General features: G+C 38.3%; 1 protein-coding gene across 9 annotated transcripts in view; it reads left to right on the top strand.

Moving 5' to 3' along the window:
• The window catches only part of LOC139612730 (CUB and sushi domain-containing protein 3-like), a 223133-nt gene that overhangs the window by 111372 nt on the left and 89762 nt on the right, over positions 1-21999 (top strand). For all 9 annotated transcript variants that reach the window (XM_071468639.1, XM_071468635.1, XM_071468631.1 and 6 more), the window contains 4 exons: positions 454-570; positions 16726-16839; positions 17473-17568; positions 17944-18147. In XM_071468639.1, the coding sequence (XP_071324740.1) occupies positions 454-570; positions 16726-16839; positions 17473-17568; positions 17944-18147 (531 nt within the window). The remainder of the gene's footprint in view (positions 1-453; positions 571-16725; positions 16840-17472; positions 17569-17943; positions 18148-21999) is intronic.

Raw genomic sequence — 21999 nt, 5'->3', positions numbered from 1 at the left:
GTGATACAGGCTGATTAAAGTCACAGGTGTGTGGAACTTTTGTGATTGTGTGTTTTGTTGATTGATAGTGTTTTTCTGTATTTTGAAGGCAAAAAAAGTTATTTTCCTCACTGGTTGTTAAAACCCTTATGGGTTTTAACCCTGTACACAGAACTCAGGCCTCCTTTTCTGTGTGTTTATAGCTCACTTCCCTTTTGAAAATGTCCCCAAAGTGTCTCTCAAATGTCAAATTATTCTGGGTATGCTGGCCAAGATTAAATTTGTCAGCAACTGAAGGTTAAAAGGTGACTTTTAATCTCATTTTGTGATATGAACTGCTTACTTGTGCACTTATGCCAGGTAAAATGAATTTGCTGTTTGTATTTTATTGCCTTGTGTCCCCAGGTATTGTAAGTTGGTTGTTTCACATTTGTTAACTGTGCCTCTCTGCTGCTTTCTTTCCTGTCCCTGCAGCTCCCTGTGGAGGCCACTTCACAGGTTCAGAGGGAACTGTGCTGTCCCCAAACTATCCTCATAATTACACCACAGGCCAGAGCTGTGTCTATGACATCTTCGTCCCTGGAGACTTTGGTGAGCATTTCAAGCATTATTTTCACAGAGTTGCAGAAAGTTGTTACCTAGGAGAGATAATTGTTTGTATTTTCTGAGTTTTCACTTTATTATGAGGATAGAAGATAGACTTTGAAGAAATGGAGGCTTATTCTCAAAGCTGGTCATAGGTGACAGTGTCCTAGCAAACAAAACGTTCAGACTTGCATAATTCATTTCCCAGTAGCACTTAATTTGTGTTTCATTCATGTCAGTGTGACGATTACTTCCATTGACAGTTTTATTAGTCAGTTTAAAAGCTTGTCTGCTGCTGTATGAATTTTCATTCTCTTTATACTTGCTTCATATTTAACAACTGAATTGCCATGATATCGAGCCATTGGTTACACAATAAACAGACGGAGGTCAGTGGTGGCCACGACTATTGCTCACAGTGGCATGTGTCTGATGCAATCACATTAAATCAATACAAATTGTTAGAATTTCATATCAACGTCCTGCTGGGACTGCTGTCCTTTTTCTGGCTTTTTTCCACTCCTACGTATAAGTTGAAAACAACCTTAAGAACAGCAGTATTGGGGCCCTAGCAAGCGGTGTGAATGGAGTGGGATCAGGGCAAACAAAAATTGATTAAGTTGACATGAAAAATGCTCTGTAGTGTAGGTAATGGAGAGGAAGGTCAAGCAGCCGAGAGCTATGGGGAATAGATGGAGCAAGCAAATGCATGGAGGCTCAGTTTATCAAAGCACCTCTGTATGTACATAATTCGGCAAAGATCTCTAGGAGACCTATATGCGCTTCTGCTCAATATTCCATGTTAGTCATAAAGAGCTGCTGAAATCGTAGGCAGGGCTTTTATTCTGTAAAGCCCCGTTCTTATGAAACACAGATTAATCCCCTGTGTGATGATCCAGCCCGACAGTTTACATCCTCTGTTGCCATCTTCCACTGTTCATGGAGTCCAGAAACCCACGGGCCTTTTTTTTTTAAATAAATATTGCATGCAAATGCAGCCTTTGCCTAAACTGACTTCAAAAGCTTAATGGAGCGTGGAAGTCGCCAGGCAACATTCCCACCTGGGTCTGTGAATTTATTCCAGGGACTGCAAACACAGAGGCTATTGAAAAGTCCTACTGATGATGAGCAAGATTGCTGTGGCGTGGCTTGAGGGAAATATATTTTGGGATTCACAGATTGGGTAGAGCAAACTGAAAATGTTGGGAATACAACTCCAGCTATGGTGTTATAAGAAATCCTAAATTATCTAAATGTCATCCCCACTTGTTGTCTAAAACAAGCTCTCCAGTTTTTGCTGTAATGACATTTGACAAAACTGAGTAGGTGCTGTGAAGAAACTGTCAAAATTAAGGTTTATGTACTTTAAGAGGAATCTAACATTTTAGTGTTTTTAACCTCCAGATAGAACAGAATGCAGAGAAAGTGTGTTTTCTCTGTATCAGCTTTGCAGCTGAGTATAGCCTATAGGCAGCATGAGAAATCACATTTCAGTGTCTAGTATACAGGTAATTGAAATTTGTAAGCGCCTAGGGTAGAGTATCAAATGTGTTTTGGTCTGTCCCTCATATGACCGATAGTGTACTATAAGAGACATTGTGTCAACCAGGTTGAACTAGCAGGAAAAGGTCAGTGGGAAAAATCACTTCATAACTCTGGCCTAGTGACCCGAGGGTTTTACACCTTGGGGAGCAGCATTATGTGGATGTACAGTATGTTCTTATGTGGTTTGCTGTCAAGGTGTAGCTACCAGTGTGAAGACCAACCCTGCATTGTAAGAAAGAAGATGCATTGTAGCATGTTTCTGAATATTTGAAACACTATATGCTGGAAACATACTGTGTTAGTGTTTCTTGTCAGAAAACTGAGCAGGTTCAGAGTGGGGGTACATTATATTTAAATTAGTTAAACCATGTGCTCTTAATGATTATTTTTAGGATATTTGATACAGTTAGTGCTGGTACATTGCTTGACATTGTGTTGGACAAATGGCTGCCAGGGTTGTAACCAGCTTTTAGCTGTTGGTTGGCTGAATGAAAGCTACAGTTGTGTTCAAAATAATAGCAGTCAAACATCACTAACCAGATCAATCACTGTTTTTGGTAATTTACTAGTAGGTGTAGTAGAGTAATCGAAAACCCACAGACCCATGAGTCATGACATGCATGCTGCTGATTCTTTGCAATTGAATCATTAATTGAAAGAGGCGTGTTCAAAATAATAGCAGTGTGGAGTTCAATTAGTGAGATCATTCATTCTTTGAAAAAACAGGTGTCAAACAAGTGGCCCTTATATAAGGACGAAGGCAGCAAATGTTGTACATGCCGGTTATAGTCTCTAAAAATCTGAGTAAAATGGGTCGTTCCAGACATTGTTCAGAAGAACAGCGTACTTTGGTTAAATTGATTGGAGAGGGGAAAACATATAAAGAGGTGCAGAAAATGATAGGCTGCTCAGCTAAAATGATTTCAAATGCTACCAAACCAGAAAGACGTGGAAGGAAGCAGAAAACTACCATTCGAATGGATCAAAGAATACCCAAAATGGCAAAGACTCAGCCAATGATCAGCTCCAGGGTGGTCAAAGAATGTCTGAAGTTACCTATGAGTACTGTAACAATTAGAAGGCAAGAAGCCCATTGTTGAAAAACGACATGTGCTGAAGAGGTTACAATTTGCCAAAGAACACATTGACTGGCCTAAAGAGAAATGGCGCAACATTTTGTGGACTGATGAAAGTAAAATTGTTCTTTTTGGGTCTAGGGGCCGCAGACAGTTTTGTCAGATGACCCCCAAATACTGAATTCAAGCCACAGTACACTGTGAAGACTGTGAAGTATGGCTGCACAAGCATCATTATATGGGGATGTTTCATATACTATGGTGTCAGGCCTATTTATCGCATAACAGGGACCATGGATCAGTTTGAATGCATCAAAATACTTGAAGAGGTCATGTTGCCTTATGCCGAAGAGGAATTGCCCTTAAAATGGGTGTTTCAACAATTGTGGAATGTGGTCCAATCGTCCTGGGCTGGAATACCTGTTCACAGGTTCCAGAAGTTGATCGACGCAGTGCAAGACAGATGTGAAGCAGTTCTCAGAAACAGTGGTTACACAACTAAATATTAGTTCAGTGATTCACAGGAAAGCTAAATCTTTCAGTTTATACAGTAAATGTTTGAGTTTGTAAAGAAAATTGCAGACACTGCTATTTTTTTGAACAGCCTCATATTCCTTTTTCTTCACTTTCTGTAAAGTAATAACACATTTGATAAATTTTTCTTCATGTTTTGATTTGGAATAGAATGTGCAGTGTTCCCAATGCATTTGCGTGTATGGAAATAAAAGCTATTATAAGGATTTTGAGCTTTACTCACTTTTTTAAACACACTGCAATTATTCTGAACACAACTGTATGTTTAAATTGTTCATCATCATAAAATGGATTTACTGAAAGTGGCTTAGTGTCACTAATAAAGCAAAATAAAATAAACAGCGATAGACAGATGTTTTTTAATTACATATTCACAAAGTAGACACAAGTATAATGAGGTAAATTACAATAGAGAAAATAATTATCCCCTGAAAGCCTGATCAGATCTGTACCTTATCAGTCATATCACAACTATACTTAATCTGGATCTGCAGCAAACAGGGCAGGGATGGAAAGTGTTGGCATATTTGAGGAAATAATGAACACTGTTGAAAAGTTTTTTCAGGATAACCTTATTTTGTATTATAATGTGCATTGTTGCCATGTTCCTAGATCTTGGCAGTTATGTCACAGATGATGAGATTGTGGAAAGAGAGAAAAAAAAGTTTTTTAGCTTTGCCATTTTTGACAGTCATGGATGTATCAGAGGCATACAACCAGAAGTTGGTAATAATAGTTTTCACATTTAGCAGTCTTGTTGCTTAATCACCCAGTTTACTGGTGTAGTAGTGACAGTACACTGTGACAAGAGTAAATAATTGCAACATGAGCACTCTCATTTTCCTTCTACACCATTTGTTGTAGTTGTTATGTTGTTATACCAGGTTGAAAGTGGTATAATTGTGTCGCCTGGGGAAACTGGACAGCTGTTACTCTTGAGCCCTGCAGTGTAAGCCATTACATACATAGAAACTTTAATTTTTTTTCCTATATACAAGACTTTTGCATGCATACATAGAGGACTAATGTTAATGAGATATTCGTTTTGTTGTATTTGTTTTGTCATTTGCTCCAGTTTTTCCTGAAAGCACAGGTTTATGCTGTGTGTTTTAAGATTCTCTAACAGAAAATGTCAGCACAAAGGATTATGACAGCTCAAAAAGTATTGGGGATGTTTATACACGTGTTAGATGTTGGCAGATATTTTGTTCAGTGGTATTATAGTTCAGTTTGTGTAGATTTACTGTACTTTACCCAAGCTGTCACAGTTACTGTCTTCCTGAGTGAGCCATTTTTGTAAATGCATGCATATTTCCCTGTATGTGCCTGTGTTTTCCTGGGGACTGCATTTAGCCATGCCACACTTTGCACTTAATATACGAACGTCACATATGCACATAATTAACATCCATCAATAACATCATAATGCACTGCAGTGTAATCTAGTACAATTCTACCTGAAACATCATCCCAATCACACAAATACATGACTTATGTTTTCAGTTTGGATACCTATGCTCTTATCCATGTGTATACATGGTAATATTGGCATTTATGTACTGTATGGCAGTGGATGATCATAAAAATGATAATAAAAACCAGTGCTTAAAGCACACTGTTTGTGTAGGCTATAGTTAAAAAAAAGCTCTACAGTATTTGTGAGACATCATTTTCGCAACCTCAGCACTCACATGTGCTGTGTGCGTAGCTTATTTTACTTTGCACCATTCAGATATCATTAAGGTACAATGTGCATCTGTCTTGCCCTTTAATGTTTAATTATTCTGTCAGAAATAATGGTAGTAGTCATATTTCAAACAATAACTCTGCTTCTCTTTTAAAGGGATAAATTATTCATGGCACTCAACCTTTGCCTTGGGCACTGCTTGTAAACATACAGGCATACAGTGCCCCACAGGAATTCACTCTTGTTTACACCAAGATCACTGGCTAGTGTGTAACTTTTGTCCTGTACTTCCAGCAGGATGTGGTATTTTCTTACATGAAAACTATCTGAAAGTCAAGATATGTTGAAAAACTAAAACCCCATTGGGTGCACTGGTACACAGGGAAAAAAGAAATTCAAAAAAACATGTGGACACATCTTCGACAAAAATGCCAAACTGTGCTTCAAGGTAAATTGATTTTTTCCCATCCTAAGTTTGTATAGTTTGTATTTAGCCTAGAGGATGTGTTTGTTTGATGCAGCCTCCTTCGTGAATGTTTGATGGCTTCAGAGGTGAGTCAAAATCTTCCAATTAGCAGGGCCCTCCATGATATTTCTGTCTTATTTCTTCTTTTTTCTTTTGCCATGTGAACTGTGGAATATTTCCAATGATATGTAGTAACATTAATTCCAAAGATCCTAAACTTTCTAGATAACCTTTGAAAATCAGGCATAGATCTAAAAATGTCATTAATATCAAGATCATTGTCAGAAGCCATTTATATGTCTAAAGTCAAAATTCAGTCTAACTCCTACCTGGTGTCTAACACCCTGCAAAAGCACCACTATATATGCCTCTACCTCTCAAACTCATTTTGTCAAGGTTTTATAGCAGATTAAATAACCAATATAACACATATTTTTGATCGTGGCTAACTTCACAAAAGTTGCATTACATTCTGTGGTAGTCTCTGACTGGAAGCATGCTCATAATGAGTCATTGGTGAATCTGATTTCATTGACACAACATTCAGTCACCTCTGTTTATCTGCCCGAGGCTTTTTACAGTTCCTGTGTATATGTCTGTATAATACTAACAACAACATATGCATAATGGTTGCCACGGAATGTGTCAGGAGGCGAGACAGGAGCACTGACAGATTGCAGTAATAAATCTGGGCTGTAACAAGATGGACAGAGAATGAGTACGAGAGAGACTGTGGAGACTGCAAGAGGTAAAGGGAGTGAGTCTAACTACAAGAAGGAGGCATATAGATGTTAGTTGCATGTGAACATCTCAGAGAGAACAGGTTGGATGGAGAGTGTGATAATGAGTGAGAGAGTTATAATGAGCGAAACAGGGAATGAGAGAAGAGAGAGAGAGAAACAGTGGTGCTGAGAACAATGATAAAAACATTGACCCTGGGGGCTGATTGTTGACTCATCAGTGATGTTTGCTGGAGAGTAACATTATGCCTGAGGCCACCTTAGTACATGTCTAGCTACATCCCACACAGAAACTATTATCTTGTGTGTCTGCATTGGCTTACATTATATACACTACCCTTAATGTGATTAACCTAATATGAACTATAAACTCCACTCTGTCCCCACTTTTTGCTTTGGGGCCACACAAGGAACTTATGTCTGTGGATGTGTAATAAGAGACTGTGCCAGTTTCAAATTTGAGTGTGCTGAGCAATCAAGTTGGTTTTCAAGTTGATAACTGTGCAATAGCTTGTGATAGTTGTCAGAGTACTAAGAGAACTGAGACAACCGCATGCTGTTTTAACAGTCAACAAGTAAAAAACAATGATGAAGACCCAAGCAAAAACATAAATAAATATTAAAGGTAAAAGAGTGGCTCTAAAACTAGAAGTAAAAGTTAGTAGTTATATATCCTTGTCCTCATTCTCCTCTCTCTTGAAGTGACCAATACTTACAGCCTTCAATCCACAGAAGGGAGTTTTTACCCAAGATAGAAGCCTAATGCACTGGATGCAGCTTGTGCCAAGGTGCAGCCACATACTCCCTGCCAAAAGGGCTGATGCAATTTCACTGTGATAATGGGTCATTAAAAATATATGTGTCTGTGCTGTCATACAATCCCTCTGGTTTCTGTAAATGAGGCTTGTGTATGCTGTCACAGCCCAGAATCTCAGAAGGCCTGTGCCACCACAAAGTAAAGACGGCAGGTAGCTCTTCCATAATTCATAGCCAGAAGGACAAACATATGCTGCCATTTTCCTTACCGTTTTCTATTGCCTGTGCTAAGAATGTCTTCAACACCTTATCTGGGCTTTGTGCATATTTTGTCTTAAGGCACATGTATCTAATGCTATGGTTAAAAATAGGATGGCATTACATTACAGCTACATTAATAGTGTCCCGAGCAATTGCTTTTCACAGCATGACCCAATGATAGTTTACCGACTATGTTTACTCACTAATTATGTCATTTCCTGCCAACATAGCCATGTAGCTTGAATGACCAAAGTATTTTTGTTAAATGTGACTTTCCATTTGCAAAGATATTGTAGTAATAACTGAGAAAATTGTTAACACATAAGCAGTGAAAAAAAGGGAAACAAAAGGAAAACAGGATATCAGTGTAAAAATGTCACAAATGACACAAAGATAAGTGGTCACTTATCACAGAACACAGTAAGGCAGAACTCAAGTCCCTCTACAGACTCAGACAAGACAAACTATCTAGGTAAAAAGCACTTTCATAATTAGATTGTCAATCGGGTGTCCAAAGAGCATCAGACACTAAGAAAGAACAATAAAGAAACAAAACAAAAGAACAACAAAAGGTGAAACATATCAACAGCAATCTCATCAACAGAGCCTGGTAACAGGAAAAGTAACTACAACTTAATTGTTCACAACGGCAGCTAAGATGAAGTTCTCCTGGAAAGAGTTTTTTTTTTATACAGACATCAAACGGGTAATCAGATTATGGAAAACAAGTGTCGGAAACTGAATACTCACCAAGGTTGCCTAGAGGGCAGGTGATTTATAGCTGAAAAAGATGAATATGCCAATGATAAAGGCATCTCCATCACATCTTGGCTGAGGTAGTGAAGGTGGAAAATTGTTAAAAATGCACAAAAATGTGATGGGAGCAAGGTTTTTTTTAAAGTTGGAGGACCTACTTCTCCTTGACAGTCAGACAAAATCCTTTTAAGACCTTTCAGACAGAGGCAAGGGCAGAGGGAGATAGAGACCCTGCAGAGGTAGTCAACGTTCCCTGATTAGCTTCCACATGATACCTTATAACTGGAGCCTGTTATCTCACTTTATACTTCATTTTAGATAAATACTCCACCAAAACTGCTTGGTCACTACAGAGAGGTGATGTGCCAAGGTTTTGTTGAGTTTTAGTCATACAATGAAATGCAATAAATTTGAAGTGCTGCCCCTACTGTGTGTAACCACTTAATGTAACTTTGAACATTTAGTCCTGCATGTCAGCATGAACATGTTTTACTTTGAATCTTGTCACATGCGTCAGTTCTTGTTTAGTTTGGTGACAGTAGCCTCAGCTGGCAAACAATCCAAGAGGCTGGTCTGTGTCATTGTAACAAATGTGACACTGAGAAGTCAGAGGGGACAGATTGTGCAGGACTGACTAATGACACAAAGGAGTAGACTCAACCAGGACCAAAGAAGAAATTCCTGCCACTGTTTGTTCGCTTGTGATTCAGATATTATTGGGAAATGACGAACCAGATGCAGCTCAAGTCTGTAGTTCCAGATGGATTACAATCTGATCATAGGCTCTTTTCCTGTTTTTGTTCAGTGTGTTAGTGCATGGGATTAAAGTATTACATTATCACACTTAAACATTGAAGTCAGATTTTGTATGTGCAAGAGGAGAAAAAGTGGTTATTTAATACCAATACCTGCTGATGAGTCATATCTAACAAGCTGGCAGTCATCTTGCATGGGTGGGTGGTTAGCCAGTTGGGTGGGTTAATTATTAATATTTTCATATGAAGCAAATATACTGTATAGTTTGCAATTTTGTTTTTAAAGCATTAGACTGAGGAATTGGCATTTTTGCTCCGTATCCCTTTCTGCCATAACGCTGTAATGGCAGATTATAGTTAGTGAGATTTTACATACTTTTATATAGTAATATCTAGACACTTTGGTAATTGTTTTTATACTATGTGCTACATACGGTAAACAAGTCTTAGTCTAAAGTCATCATGAGTTGTTTGTCTGTTGACTGCATGAAAAAACCTTGTGAATGTGTCTTGTTGTGAGGCGACACTGATAATCTCTGAGCTCTATTTCTCTGACTAGACGTAATACTACAGATAAACAAAATCCAGAGGCAGTCCAGGAGCAGATTGGTTTGTTCAAGTTAAATGGAAACAGAGAAAAAAAGGATGACTACCACAGGCATTACAGACTTGTGCAGTTCAAAAAGGACCCCTAACAATTACACTCATGTCTCTCTAAGCAGCAACATAGAGGCTTAGAGCAATATTAATTCACAGATGCTAGTAAGCAGTTAAACATAATGAACATCAGAGTTTTCTAGACAGAAAGAATTAGCAACTCCTCAGTAACACCTCTTTAAAGAGAAATAATTGAACTGTTTCTCTCTTTTGACCTGTACTGTATAGGTATGAGCAACATAGTACTTACGAGGCAATATCTTGCATTGTAGAATTTCTGCCATTCATGAGTTTTATGATAATGCATCAACTACACACAACACATAAGTGATCCTACAGGCCACACTCATTCATGTACGAGAAAGATCAAATAGCAGAGGGAGGAGAGATGGAGACTAAAGAGCCTTTCTAAGATTATGACATTTCTCTTCCCTGCTGTATTGTAATGATCCTATCTGCAGTACATGCCCTTGTTTTTGACAGGGGAATGACTCCATCCCAAAAGCTCAGATGATAAAGACGCTAGATGAAAACTGAAAAGTGCAGCCAAAGTTTACAGTGCTTTAGCATTAAGCCAATCAGACATATTGTCTGTTCTCAAGCCTCTTTGCAGTTTGCCCTAAATTTTAACACATCATCTGGTATTTCTTAGCTCTTTCCATCAAATTGAGGGCCAATCGCTAAATCCACTCTTTGTGGTGGCTCAACATATTCTTATCAGTTTTGTGTTGACATAAAACTGGCTACAATATGGAATTTGCAATCGAATGCAATTGCTTCCTGAACTGCCACTGATGCCCCTTTGATTAGATTACTTTACATTCCTTTACATACATGTAAAGTCTTACCATGTCTTACCAAGGCCTTTCTCCCCCAATTGCTTAGTTTGCTGGGAGGTCAGCTCTAGTTCTCATTGTTCCAAACGTCTTCCATTTAAGAGTAACGGAGGTCACTGTGCTCTTGGGAACCTTCAATGAAGCAGAAAATTTTTGTAGCCATCGCTAGATTTGTGCCTCGACAAAATCCTGTCTCTGGGCTCTGCAAGCAGTTCCTTCCTCCTCATGGTTTGGTTTTTGCTCTGATGAGCATTGTCAGCTGTGAGACCTTATGTAGACCGGTGTGTGCCTTAACAAATCACATCCAAATAAATTTACCACAGACTGCAGTCAAGGTAAAGGAAGATCTCAAAGAGATCAATAGAAATGGGAGGCACCTGAGCTAAATTTCAAATGTAATAGTCAAAGTGTCTACCTATGTCAGTGTGATATTTCAGTTTTTCTTTTTTAATGAATTTGCAAAAAAAATCTAAAATTCTGTTTTTACTCTGTTGTTATGAGGTATTGAGTGTAGAATGATTTGAGAAAACAGTGAATGATTTTAGAATAAGGCTAAAATGTGAAAAAACTGAAGGGGTCTTAATACTTGGTGAACATGTATGGTGAACATTTAACATGAATATACATGTCAAATGTAATAAGTATGCATTCATCATGGTAAGACCTGTTATTACAAACACATCAAATGCAAACTTATTATTTATTTCATCGAAGGACAGGGTTGAAATACCACGCAAAGAAACTGGAATAAACTCTGTCACACATCATCTTGCCAGGCACACCGAGTACAAGTTGTTTGTGGTTGTGCTGCAGTGAGGAGATGTCTTCTTAGTACACATTGCTCTCCTTGATATCACAGTCTGACAACCACTCAGACACCACAACATACTTGGACATTGTTACTGAACAGGTGCATCAAGTCATCGCCACAGTCTACACTTTTTTAAAAAGAGAAAATTCCAGGAGGATAACAAGCTTTGTCACAAAGCACTCCTCATCCTTAAATGGCTCCAAGAACATGAGAGTGATTTTAATTTACTTCACTACCCTGCACTTTCTTCAGGTCCTAGCCCAATACAGCACCTTTGAAATATGTTGGCAAGGGCTTTTGACAGTGTGACTAAACTGGCAAACATATGCAGGAACTGTGTGTATTGATTCAGAACGAACCAAGAAGTAGGAACCGTCACTTTGTTGAATCCTCTTGCAACAATCTGGGCTGTTTTGAAGCAAAAGTCTTATGCAGCCCTAGTTAGGTATATCTTAGTTAATTTTAAAGTGTTAACTGTGTAATGCTTCTTACAATCCCTTCATTTTCTGTAAATTACTCTTATGTATGACTATCCAGACTTGATTGCTTTAATCACGTGATTAATTTAAACAGTCCCCTGAAACCATTAATGTCAATGACAAGGATAGTAGAAACCATCACAACCTCTTGTCACATTAGGGAAATTAGATTGCCATCACATGAGAATAGGACCAACCTGTAATAGTACATTATTGCATTATCATTGCCCAACAGGCATAGTGATATGAAATACAGGAATCCACTAATATCACGATACCCAATACCCAAATAGGTCTGTGTTTAAAGTGATTTAACTGCTTTGGGATAATTCGAGGTGAAGAAACAGGCATGAAAATGTTGTCCATTGTCCGAGTGCATTGCATTACACTACCATGACTAGGCCCAGAGGACAAAAGATTCATCATAGTTCTGCATAAATTAGGATAACAAGTTTACAATGATTTATTGACTTAAAATCTGGATGTGATTACAGCAAAGGAGCAGATTGGAGTCATGCATGGCTGGTTTTGGATTAGAGGCAGAAATGAGCGACACTGTACTTGTGACAGTATGTATGCATGTGCTTGTGCTTGTGTGTGTGTTCACAAAGGGGGAATGCAGCCTGTTCAACAAAGCACAGTGTTCGTATGCTAATACCACAGCAGGGAGCTGTCCCTAAGGGTGAAATCATCTCTTATTCAGGCTCTGGTTCAGCCATAGGCATTCTCACTACTCAACAGATAAAGAAACAGGTCTGGCTGTGATGCCTTATGTAAGTACACTTTTTTGTGTGTATAGGTGTGTGTGTGTGTGTGTGTGTGTGTGTGTGTGTGTGAGTGTGATTTTTATTTTTTTTTTAGCTTTGTCAGAGTTTTTGGGGCTGTCGTTTGTCTTTGGCTGTTGTGTGTGTTTGATCTATTTTATATCACACAAAGTAAGTAGCAATGCACCCTTATTATAAAAACATAGAAATTGTTACAGCCATCGCCACATTTCCTCCTTCCTGCTCCCTCTGTGTTTTCAATACTGTCATTTGGCTGGTTGCTTTGCGGTCAGTCCAAACCACCATCTCTTGGGACATAAGGTGCAGCATTGCCTCACGTGGCTGTTAGGGGACATTTAGTCTCTCTGGATTTTTTTTTTTTTCTTACTCTGCCTCTCATTTTGTCACTCTTGTGTCTTTGTCGGTTATGTGGTGGGTTTAACAGTGTAGCAGTGCTGTACTGTGAAGCTACATGCCAGAGGAGATCCGTACTACTGCGAAGTGAAGATGACAGGAAGCTGCTACATAATTCATAGCCAGAAGGACAAACATATGCTGCCATGTTTTTTTTTTTTTTTTTTTTTTTTTTGGGGGGGGGGGGGTTTAAACACCTTTTCAGGTGGGTCTTGTGTGTATTTTGCCTGAAGGCATGTAGATGTAGCTAAAACATTGGTGAAAGCTATTACTGGGTGAAAACAGTCTTTAGTTGGTTTTTATTTAGCTGTTTCAGCTATTTGAAGTCTGCTCTTCACAACATGGTCCAATTATAGTAACCTGTATGCCTGTGTACCAGTTAGATCAGCCTTTCAATAGTTTTACAGCTTGTTACTTTATTTATGACCTATTTAACTAAGTTATATGGACTGCAACTTCTGCATTGTTGCTTAATTAGTCCAAATTTCGCTGAGAGAGAAAATTTACGAAAAACCTGCTCAAATGGAAGTGGAATTACATTTCATACTAAGGTCCTGGTATTAACATGCATTTCAGGTGATTTGTTCATGAGTGAACTGCTCTAAGCATGTCAGTTCACACCTGGCATTGAAATGCATCTCCACATGTGTCACGAGTGACCACTTGTGAACAGATCTCATTTCCCTGCTTTGTATGCATACAAACACATGCTGCTGTTTTTGGCCGATCCGACTATGACATGCAGGTCTGTTGTCAATGTGTTTGTCTTCGTGTGTGTGAGAGAGATAGAGTAAGGATGAGGTCAGTTGAGTAGGCAGTCCTTCAGTGTGGCCCAGGACACACTTGTGTTCACACTGCTAAAAGAATGTGGCCACATGTGACCTAGACCTAGTGCGTCCTCAATTCGTCCTGGATGTGTTCACACCTGTACTTAGAGCTGACCACTTGTGATCAGATCATCTGAGATGGGTGTTAATGAGAGAAAAAGCACAGAAAATGAAATTATTGCAGTATTGCCTCCATCTTCATCAGCAGGAAGAGTAAAGAGAGAAGCAGGCGAAAGCTAGAGGGATAAAAGAGCATAAAGAATATGTAACTTTCACAAAATGCATGTGCACCAGAGGGCAAGACCGAGGCTGTAATCTTACCGTTGGTAATGTACATACATGCAGTATCATTATTCTCACAGGCATACACAACAGCACACACACACACACACACACACACACACACACACACACACACACACACACACACACATACACACACACACACACTAATTCACACCACAGAAGTAGTGATCCAGTCTGCCATGTCTATTCATTGGTTGCAGAAAGATCATATTATTTTCAAGCTTAATTCGAAATATTCATTGAGGACATTTAAGTAATTTTCTTTTCATATCATAAGTTCTTAGTAGTTTTGGGTGCTGATTTTACTGGGGATAAGATTTAGTTTTTTATTTTATGATAAACAATTATGATCTCACATGACATGTCATTAAGTAAAGGTTGTTTAATTGAATTAAAGGTCAGACTGTAGAAAGATGCTTTGTGCTTGCAGTTCATAAAGTGTGACACTGTAGTTCGGGTGCATTTAGTAACTTGCAGAGTGGTCTATTTATGCTTTTTTCATTATTACTTTTTTTATTATTTACTAGTGCCATCTAAACAAGGGTTTGTTTGTGACTACCTCTTAAATAGTTTTGATTGTAAAAATATAACACACGCATTAAACACATTTTAAACAGAATATTAAACAGCATGTAATCATACCTGCAAATGTCACCCTGGTCTGTTTAGATACTGGTGTGGTTCTTACTCTAAAGTACCACTGCTTATACAACATACTGTCTGCCCATGGCTTGTAAGATACAGCATAAGATTGTTTACCCTGCCTTCCTTTCACTCTCCCATCGGTACTAAATCTCAACCTGCCAGCTGCTGTCAATCGAACACAGACAGAGGTATGCCCCTCCAGCAGCTTAAAGTATAGGAGCATTTCTGATGTTTCCAGAAGTTTTTTTCCCCCACCTTAATGATAGAAAACTATAACAAAGACTTCAAAATAATAGTGACGTAATTTCAGTCTGCAAAAAGAGATGACTAAATCTGATTTTATTTTGACTTTAAGTATCACGTACTGCATTGTGTGAAGGTTATTTTCCATGTATTAAATGTCACACAACACCAAAGAGAGATACAAAATTCAAAGGACTACCTAATTATTGGTTGTTAAGAAAATGTCACAGAAAGGTTTGCAGCAGGTGAGCAGATACTACTTTGCTTGAGAGAATAGTGACCTATGAAGAGCTGCTGTACAGTGAGCATGTTGAGCTAAAAGTCACAATTTTCACTACAGTTGTTAATGTTTCTTAACAATGGCGAGAAATGAATCAGTATTTCAAGGACTTAACAAGCACAGTCTGCATCCAGGTGCATGGTGTGTGCAAGCTGGGTGATTATCGGTGAACAATGTCTTGATGGAAGAGCTTTAGGATTTTATAGAATCAAAACCATCACTAAAACTAACCAGCCTAAATGATGGTTAAATATAAACCAATATGTGCAAACATTCTGTCATGTACATTGTTTACATTTTTTTTGCTGTTGCTAAAAAGAATAAAACAAATAGCACTGGTTTGTACCAACAGTGACAAATAATCAAGTAGTTCTTTCTATTTCACCTCAAACACTTGTAGAATTGTTCTAATGTTTCTTTATTTCCAAAACACAAGACACACTGACATTAATCAGCGAAACTGACATATCTGTGCACGATTCCTGATTCTCTCACTGACTCACACACACAGCGGGGTCACAGCAATTCATGAAATCCATATTACACAGCTAATTTTCTCTTTTGTTGTTTAGGATTTCACCATCATTTTATCTAATGCAATCTTAATCTCTAGTACACTACATTTTTGCCACTTTGTCAGATCCTAAGTGGTATCACATTAGTGCTAATATTATGACTGACTGAAAGTATTATTAGTGAAAAGGTTATAGTTGACTATACTAAGTCTAAATAAAAGAGTCTTGATGGAAAATAAGTCTCTACTGGGCACCAGAAAATAATTGGTACATTAAAGTCAGGACAGATTGTTGCTCTACACTGCATTCTCACACATTGTCCACATAGGACCACTGTGAACAAGTGAGCAAGTGTGCCACCATTATATAGTATGTCAGCAGTGTTTTTGAATCAGGTATATCAGATTTTTAGAGTCGAGGAAGAGATCTAGAAAAGATTTACTCCTCCATAAACTCTGCAACCATATATTTTTTAAAAGTTGTTTAAAGTGTTATGACACATCGGTTTGGTAGGAATTTGTCCATGGTTCCCCTCTGGGGAGAGAAACATGCAAATTAGTTGCATACATGACCCTCCAAACAAACTGAGTATCCCAGTAAAAACATTAACCTCTGTGCTATTGGTTCAAGGTGTCAGCTTTGGCTTTTTCAAAACAGCAGCCAGAAATATGCTAATTTTAATTCTGCTTGCCTAATTGCCTTGCAGGGACAGTAGAAAGCCCAGTGAATGGGCTTAATGCTAACATATAATTTTTGATTTCAGCAAAATCCACCATCATGTTTTGATTTATTTTCCTGTTTCTTGCAGTGCTGTTTGGTCAGTTTGTGGTTTTCCAGACTTTGACCAGTGATGTGGTCGAGATCTATGACGGATCCTCCACAGATTCAGCCCTTCTGTCTTCCATATATGGATCACACTCAGGTAAAAATACATAACTCTGCAGCCCTTAAGCCCAGTGTTTTATTTTATCTACATTACTAGCTCATAGGTATAAGACGTTTTGTCAAGCACAACATTTTCACTGCAGGCAAGACAGTACATCCATCTCTCAGCTCAGTTCAAATCAAATAACTTTGTTTTATACAAATTAAAAGTCAAGGCAACTTTATGATGCCAAGTATAAACATTTTCTCCCTTCATACATGTCTGTAATGATGAAGCACAATGATGATACATAATACATTATAATTGCATTTGAATAAACTCCTGAGATCCCAATTAAAATATCAAAAGCAAGCCAGCTGTTCTTAATTGTTGTCACTCTACTTGATTAGACTGTAAAGCATTCAGATGAGTCTGATCTGCTATAACACTGAGGATATACTGTAGATCAGATCAGACTGCAGACTTAATTCACACTGAGAGATGCAGGACACAAACGACTGCACAGAAAATAATCTGCCTTTTCCGTTTTTGTCAGTCTACAGTTAGAACTGTTGTTTTATCTCATAATTGGTCAGTTATTTGGTTTTTTTTGTTTGTATGTTTCTCTGGACATTTGTAAACTGCTTCATCTATAACATTGATAATGTTTCCTTTGATTGTATAATTTAGGCGAGACACTTCCTTTAAGTTCGGGAAACAAGATAACACTCAAGTTTACCACAAATGGAACAGAGACAGCAAAAGGGTTTCATTTTGTTTACCAAGGTAAGACTGCTTTTTCTTATGTTTCCAGAATTTCGAAGTGGAAACTTATTTGGTGCATTTGCATCCTTTTGAAAAAATGTACTTTAGCTGCGCTCTCATCACACGAAGAGCTGCTCAGCAGAGTGCCATTGGCTGCAGCTAGGCATGGCTGAGTAGAGCTGTATAATGTGGACTCAAAGAGCCTATCGTGGCAGAGCAGATGTGAGTGACTAATGACATGTGAGGAGATTCACAAGGGTTTTACCATTTCTCTCTGCCTCCTTTGTCTTGCCATCTCTCTTCTCCCTGTTGTCTTTCTGCCTACCGCACCCACCCACCACTCTTTGTCTTTGTATTTCTTCCTCTCATGCTCGCTTCCTCTCCTCTTGTCCCCAGCTGTCCCCCGGACAAGTGCCACTCAGTGTAGCTCTGTCCCTGAGCCCCGGTTTGGGAAGCGGATAGGGAACGACTTCGGAATTGGTATGGTGGTACTGTTTGAATGCAATCCAGGTTACACACTGCACGGCTCCAACGCCATCAGGTGTGAGGCCGTGCCCAGTGCCCTGGCCCAGTGGAATGGCACTGTTCCCACATGTGTTGGTAAGTGTCTTCATCCTCCTATCCTCACTTCACCCTCCTGCATGCACTCTCTTAGACACACACACACACACACACATACATCCAAAAAGATGGAGCAGGTGCACAAAAATGTTTGGTGTCTGCTTTTCCTAGTCATTACTTATCCTAATGTCTGCCCCCCATTGCAATGCGTCTGCCTATCTCTGGTCTTGATAGTTCAGACAGGAAGAAAGAGGCAAGGACAAACAGAACAACAAAGTGTCACATAAATTTTCTACCTAGACAAGGGATTTCAGTTCCTGTGTCTTGCCAGACAAATTGGAAAATAAATAGCGGTGGAAAGTAAATATGTCCCAAAAACAACAGCCACTTTTACTTAAGATCTTTGGGTAACTTTTCTGTGTAGCCCACATTTCTAATGCATTATATTCACAGAGTTAACAGTTTATTATTTAATGCAATAAAATATGACAGATCTGCATTAGAAGGTGTTTTTAAAACACTGTCACCCATTAGTGGATGTAAAGGAGGTGTACAAAACATTAAAAACACAATAACAATTTATGGATGTGATAAGATATTATAATGCAGTAAATAAAGTACAACGTACAATCTAATAATAGCCTTGAAGTCATGTGCACAATACCCTGCAATAAAGCCTTTCTTTGTGAAACTAAACATCATACTTAATACTTTGCAAGGTTAAAGAAGCTATAATAGATATTTTTAAAATTACATTGTATCAAGGAGTTTCTTGTACTGGTGAACCTACAGAGTTATCACCTGAATCTGCTCCCCTCAGCTTTATGGAGCTTTATATCGAGTTTCAGCTCATTGCTTAGCTGTCCAGCTGCAACTTTACTGTTTTGGTTCACTCTTGCTGCTCTCATTGCGTTTTTTACGGTGCAACAGACAGCTGCTGATTTCAGTGGAAAAGCTCTAAAAATTCACTGTGCACTACTTTCTCAGCACTAAACAGACAGACACAGTTAGCGACCACTGTAGCTGGTGAAAATAGTGCAGAATTTAGCAGCTAAATAGCCAGAAATTTCCCACAGGAAGTGTGAGAAACCAAAAACTGATCTGAAAGTGAATATTGAATTTCAACTCACCAAGTGGTCAAAAACACAACTCCAAATCAAAGATAATGTCGCTAAATAACTGTCAGATGTATAAAGAAGGACCTGTCTGCCAACAAGTTCACCATATCAACTGAATATATGATAATGTGTTCATATTGTTTAAAAAAAAAAAATGTTATTGCAGATTTAAGCACCACCAATCCCTTACAATCACTCTGTCTAATGGGAAAATGAGTTACAAACAAGCTCAGTAATTTCACCATAATGGATGTAAAATGACATAATTTCTTTATAGCAGTTCATTGCCTATATTAAATGAAGTAAATAATTATGTGTTGTAGATAAGGGCTTCATAGGAAGTGTTACCAATCTTCTTCTTAACCGATTTAAATTTGCTTAGGTGGGTGCAGACAAGTCTTGACATCACCAGAAGAAAAGAAAGAGAATCAGTGAATGCTACTGCTGCCTTAGCATAGTACAACATGTATTTGTTAAGATTGTCTGGTGGATGAAGACAGCAACTGTCTAAATACAATTAGACATGTGATATCATTATATCATGTAATGTTATATTTTTCATATGAAAAATTGAAAAGAGTTAATGGCAGGTAGACAGGAACCGAAAATCAGGTTAATTTTGACATTGACAGAAAATAAAAGTAATTGGTCTTGATCCAGCAGCCCTTGACTTAAAGCAGCATTTAATTGTCTACTACTGAAGGGAACAGTATCTCTCTCTACATGGGTCTTTGGCTAGCATACACAGAACCATACACACATAAATATACCTTTATAAATATGCATAGACATACACATACCACACATTTTTGTGTGGTATGTCTACCTTGGGAAGATAAAGAGCTAGAGATGACATGTGGAGACATCTATTGAAGTCAGACCTAGTGCCAGCAAGCAAATAGTTCCAGCCACTGAGTGCTGGAGATTTCAAGCCAGGGTTGATCCAGGTTTACTGCCAAGTGGTAGGGGAATAGCGGTGGCACACGCAGATCCATTTTAAACACAGTGATTTTTATCTGGAGATTGAATCTGGCTGCAGCATCTCCCCCAGCGGCTGTGTACTCGCCCAGAATAATGGATATAGTTTCATGGAAGCTTCAACAAAAACACTATGCTCAATTACTCAAGCCCTCTTTATGGAATATGACGGTATCAGACACTGCTCTCCTGTGAGCTACCTGTGTATCAGAAGATGCATTTGTCCAGCTGTGATCGACCTGGCTCGTCATGCAACACGTTTTGCTTTTGATTTCACAGACACAGAGCTGCTGAATTAAGGCTTTGCTGTTCAGTTGTATCGTGATTTAATTAGCCTCGCCTGAATGGATGCATAATGTTTGGGTGGCCTCCGTTGAATTTTATGGAGAATAGTTGACTTGATTAAATAGTTGTTTTTGTTGGTTTCCAAATGGAGTTTGACCTAAAGTACTTTACAGTGAGCTTTTATTAAATGCAGCAGACCTCATATTTCAGTGTTTAGATGTCTTCTCACTATTAGATTGTGGAGATAAACAAGGATTTTATGGATGTTACAATAAAAGTAAAGGTAAATGTTGATCGATGACAGCAATTTTCTGTTGATTTGCTCCCTGTGCAACTGAAAAGGCAGCTGAATTTCACACACATACTAAATCCATTCTGATTGTAAAAAATCCTGACTGGCCAATATTACATAAGCTCACAGATTGTCAGGATTCATACACAGTATGTCCAAACCATGGAATTCACTGTTGGTCTAAACACTTTTTTGAAGGTGTCACCAAGCAAACATTGTCGCACTGAGTTTGTTTTCTAACAGTGGATTCTTGTTTTGAAATAGCCTCCCAATACCAGCTAAAGTGTCCTATTCCAGGGCTGTGTGCTAAAACCAGTCCAGAGTGCCTCTCTGGAGCAAGATGAGCTACACTTGAGGTCGTGCTACTTTTGGGAGTTTACTAAAGTTTCTGAATTGAAATTGGAAATTACTGCCAGTTTGACTAACGGTGTATTTAGGACTTGTTTTTCTATCAAGAAAGTAAGCATCACAAATCCTAGTGCAACATATTTAATTTATATTTTAAAAGAAATCTCACCACCCACTCCTCCAAAGCGGCTGCATACAAAAAGCAATCTCTGTTTTGTAAATAGTTTTTAGTTGTTATACTGTGATGTCGTTCCATTTTGCTCACTATATTATCCATAATAACTTTAACCCACTGGCTAATATGGTCCATTTCTTTTAGCTTCCAAAAGCACAATTTTGCCCTGAGAATGGTAGCAACAGCATTTTCTTCACATTCAATTCCAATTAAACTACCCTACATAATTTTGGGTGAGCTGACTTTTCCATAGTTGTCTTGATAGTTTTTCTTGAAGCAAACTAACCATGATAAATTGGCAAGGCTGTTAGACAACAGTTAAACTCCACTGCTTATAGTGGAGAGAAAGTGGAGTTGCTGTAGGAGAGATATTATTGGATATGATTGATGTATACATCTTACACGTGGTTACATTGTGGTGGATAAAATAGTTATCATAGAATTGACAAAAGGCTGTTTTTGTTTCTATAATCTCCATATGAATTGGTAATGTAATGTAAAATGACTATAATATTTGTAAGATTTATATATCCTAAAAACAAAAAAGTATGATGAGCCATGTAGGAATATATAATTGAATTATTACACTAAGTATTGCATTTGATGTGAAACACCTTTGTGGTGCACAGATTTTTGATTTCTTGATTAAAACACTTATAATTAAAAGTCACTGCGAATTCCCTGCATCTCAGATG

Source organism: Trachinotus anak, unplaced genomic scaffold, assembly GCF_046630095.1.
Source record: "Trachinotus anak isolate AG129_WGS33_773 ecotype Australia unplaced genomic scaffold, CSIRO_AGI_Tana_v1 ptg000032l, whole genome shotgun sequence".
NCBI classification, from domain to species: domain Eukaryota; kingdom Metazoa; phylum Chordata; class Actinopteri; order Carangiformes; family Carangidae; genus Trachinotus; species Trachinotus anak.
This window is presented reverse-complemented; position numbering and strand designations above follow the sequence as displayed.